The sequence below is a fragment of the Triticum urartu genome, chromosome 1 (genome assembly GCF_003073215.2).
Source record: "Triticum urartu cultivar G1812 chromosome 1, Tu2.1, whole genome shotgun sequence".
NCBI classification, from domain to species: domain Eukaryota; kingdom Viridiplantae; phylum Streptophyta; class Magnoliopsida; order Poales; family Poaceae; genus Triticum; species Triticum urartu.
In genome coordinates, this window is record NC_053022.1 from 370,776,905 (window position 1) to 370,779,881 (window position 2,977).

At 53.9% G+C, this 2,977-nt stretch overlaps 1 protein-coding gene across 1 annotated transcript; it reads left to right on the forward strand.

Annotated features, from left to right (window-relative positions):
- The first annotated feature begins 1,361 nt into the window (after positions 1 to 1,361).
- Positions 1,362 to 1,958, forward strand: LOC125533953. Its single transcript, XM_048697275.1, has one exon. The coding sequence runs from the start codon at positions 1,362 to 1,364 to the stop codon at positions 1,956 to 1,958; it is 597 nt and encodes a 198-aa protein (XP_048553232.1).
- The last annotated feature ends 1,019 nt before the right edge of the window (positions 1,959 to 2,977 follow it).

Sequence of the window (2,977 nt, forward strand, 5' to 3'; positions counted from 1 at the left end):
TGATTAACGACAAAAGGATTAAGAGACTAATGCGTATGTGAGTATACACAGGTGAAAGTCTCTTAGAATTTGGTTTAACCAGTGGGTCATGGGTCCTAAAAATGTTGTGATAACATTGAATAATTTGGGTTGTCGTTTGAAGGATTGAAACTTGAAGAATAATGTTTATTTGTTAGTTACTTTTTCTTCATTCTTTTTTATTCATAGGGGAAACGTACTATTAGGAGGGGGAGGGGTCAAAGCGAAGTAAGACGAAAAGTCTTCGCGTGTGCTCAGTCAAACATATCTAAACATGTGACGGAAGACCTGGAAATCTCCTTCCTTGCAAGATTTCCAGCTCTTCCGTTGAAGGTGATTCTTCAGAAAAGTTTAGTTAGAATTCTTTGTTGAGGAGTTAGGAAACCTGAACCCGAGGAATTTTAAAGATCAAAATTTTGGATGTTTGATAGCTGGGAACAATAAGTTGGTGAGCGTGTCCCATCCAACGGTCATATTGGCACCCAAGCGTTGGTCACGGCTATAAGTGTACCCCTACCCCTGCGGATACCGGGTGTTTGCTTGAGAGAATCTCTGCCAAATGTTACTGACATGTTGTTGGAATAAGCCACGTCGCGTGGTGTGGTCGGGCTCGTCGGGCGCATCGGATGCGCGCGGGACATGCGGGACGCACTGGTGGTGTCGGGCTCGTAGGGCGCGTCGGGTGCGAGCGGGACGGGCGGGACGTAACGAAAGTGGGATGAGTGTGTATGTGTGTAGCGTGTGTGTGCGTGTGTGTGGCGTAGTCGCCACGGTAGATAGGCTGGGTCGTGGCGATCTGTTGGAGCAGCCACGCAGTGCGCGTCGTGCGCAAGCACGTGCATGCAGATCGTGCATGCGGTTGAGTAGGAGTGGCCAACACCCGTGCGTGAGTGCGTCTGGGATTTAAACCTCCTTGTACTGTTGCCTATTGTGTGCGTTGATGCTCAGGGAATAGTAACGGGGCTGTGAAGCCGGGTGAAACTCTAGTTTATTGTGCTCCTTCTTCTTTTAGCTCTAGCTACGAGAGAGAGAGAGCTGCGCCAACAATTGGTATCAGAGCTTCGGTTCGGGCGATCACCGGCGACCATGGCGCTCGTCCCGCACGACGGCAGCGCGGGCGGATCGGCGATGATGGCGATGCCAATGCTGACCGCGGACAACTACACGGTCTGGGTCATCAAGTCGCAGGCGATCCTCGACGTCCACACCGTATGGGAGGCGATGGCGTCGGGCGACGCGGCGGTGAACGTGTGGAAGGACAAGATGGTGCGCGCGTTGCTTCTCAAGGCGTTGCTGGAGGATGTGCTGCTGCAGGTGTCGACGAAGCTCACCGCCAGGGAGGTATGGGACTCCCTGAAGGTGAGGTTCGTCGCGCCGATCGGGTCCGTGCGGCGAGGCTGGGGACGCTGCGCGGCGAATTCAATCGGATGAAGATGGCGGACGGCGAGGAGCTTGATGTGTACGGCAGGAGGCTCGCGGCGATGGCGGCGAGGTATGCCAACCTCAGGGAGACGTTGGGCTACGCAGCACTTGTCAAGAAGTTGCTGGATACGGTGCCGGATCGCTTCTTCCCCGTCGTCGTCGGCATCGAGCAATTCCACGATGTGACGACGATGGCATTCGACGAAGCGCTCGGGCGGCTGCATGCGTTCGATGAGCGGGTTCGGCGCCGTGGACAAGACGGCGGCGAGCGCGGGGGTGAGCACCTGCTCATGACGGCGGCGCAGTGGGCAGCGCGGGAGCATCGACACGGCGGTGCTTGGGACGACGACGACGGGCGCAGCGTGGTGTCGGGGAGCGGCGGCAACGGGCGCAGGCGCTGCTACAAGTGTGGGGAGCACAGGCATTTCCGACACGAGTGCCCGCAGCTGCGGAAAGGACCGGCAGCGGAGCATGCTCTCTTGGCCGGCGCCAACGTCGACGACGACGGACTCCTATAGGGGGGCTTAGGGGGGTGTGTTGGAATAAGCCACGTCGCGTGGTGTAGTCGGGCTCGTCGGGCACGTCAGATGCGCGCGGAACGTGTGAGACACACTAGTGGTGTCGGACTCGCCGGGCGCGTCGGGTGCGCGCGGGACAGGCGGGACGCAGCAAAAGTGGGACGAGTGTGTATGTGTGTAGCGCGTGTGTGCGTGCGTGGCGTGTGTGTGGCGTAGTCACCATAGTAGATAGGCTTGGTTGTGGCGATCTGTTGGAGCAGCAGCGCAGTGCGTGTCATGCGCAAGCGCGTGCATGCGGTTGAGTAGGAGTGGCCAACGCCCGGGCGTGAGTGCGCCTGGGATTTAAACTTACTACTGCCTATTGTGTGCGTTGATGCTCAGGGAATAGTAATGAGGTTGTGAAGCCGGGTGAAACTCCAGTTTACTGTGCTTCTTCTTCTTCTACCTCTAGCTACGAGAGAGAGAGCTGCGCCAACACATGTATCCGACGTATTTATTATTTTTGGTTGTTTCATGCTATGATATTGCCCATAGTTTCGGGGTTCCGGGGCGATTTACAGCGCACGTGAGTGCCGGCACATGTTAGAAAGGAATAGCTAAAAACTCATCATTTTCATATTTTTTGGCTGTTTTCATAAGCTATTGCCCATTGTTTTCGGGTTTCAGAGGACTCGCTTAAAACTCATCGTTTTTGCATTTTGTGGTTGTTTTCATGAGCTATTGCCCGCTAGCTTGGGGATAGTGAACGATTTACAAGGCCCATGAGTCCTCACATTTTAGAAGAATCATTTAAAACTCATCGTTTTCATGTTTTTTGGCCGTTTTCAAAAGCTATTTCTCACTGTTTTCGGGTTCTAGGATGATATACAAAGCCCGTGAGTCCCTCTACACGTTTGAGAGTACTCGCTCAAAACTCGTCGCTTTCACATTTTATGAACGTTAATGAGCTATTGCCCGCTATTTTGAGGTTCTTGAATGATTTATGAGGCTTGTGAGTCTGCGTAAACATTTGAGAGGCA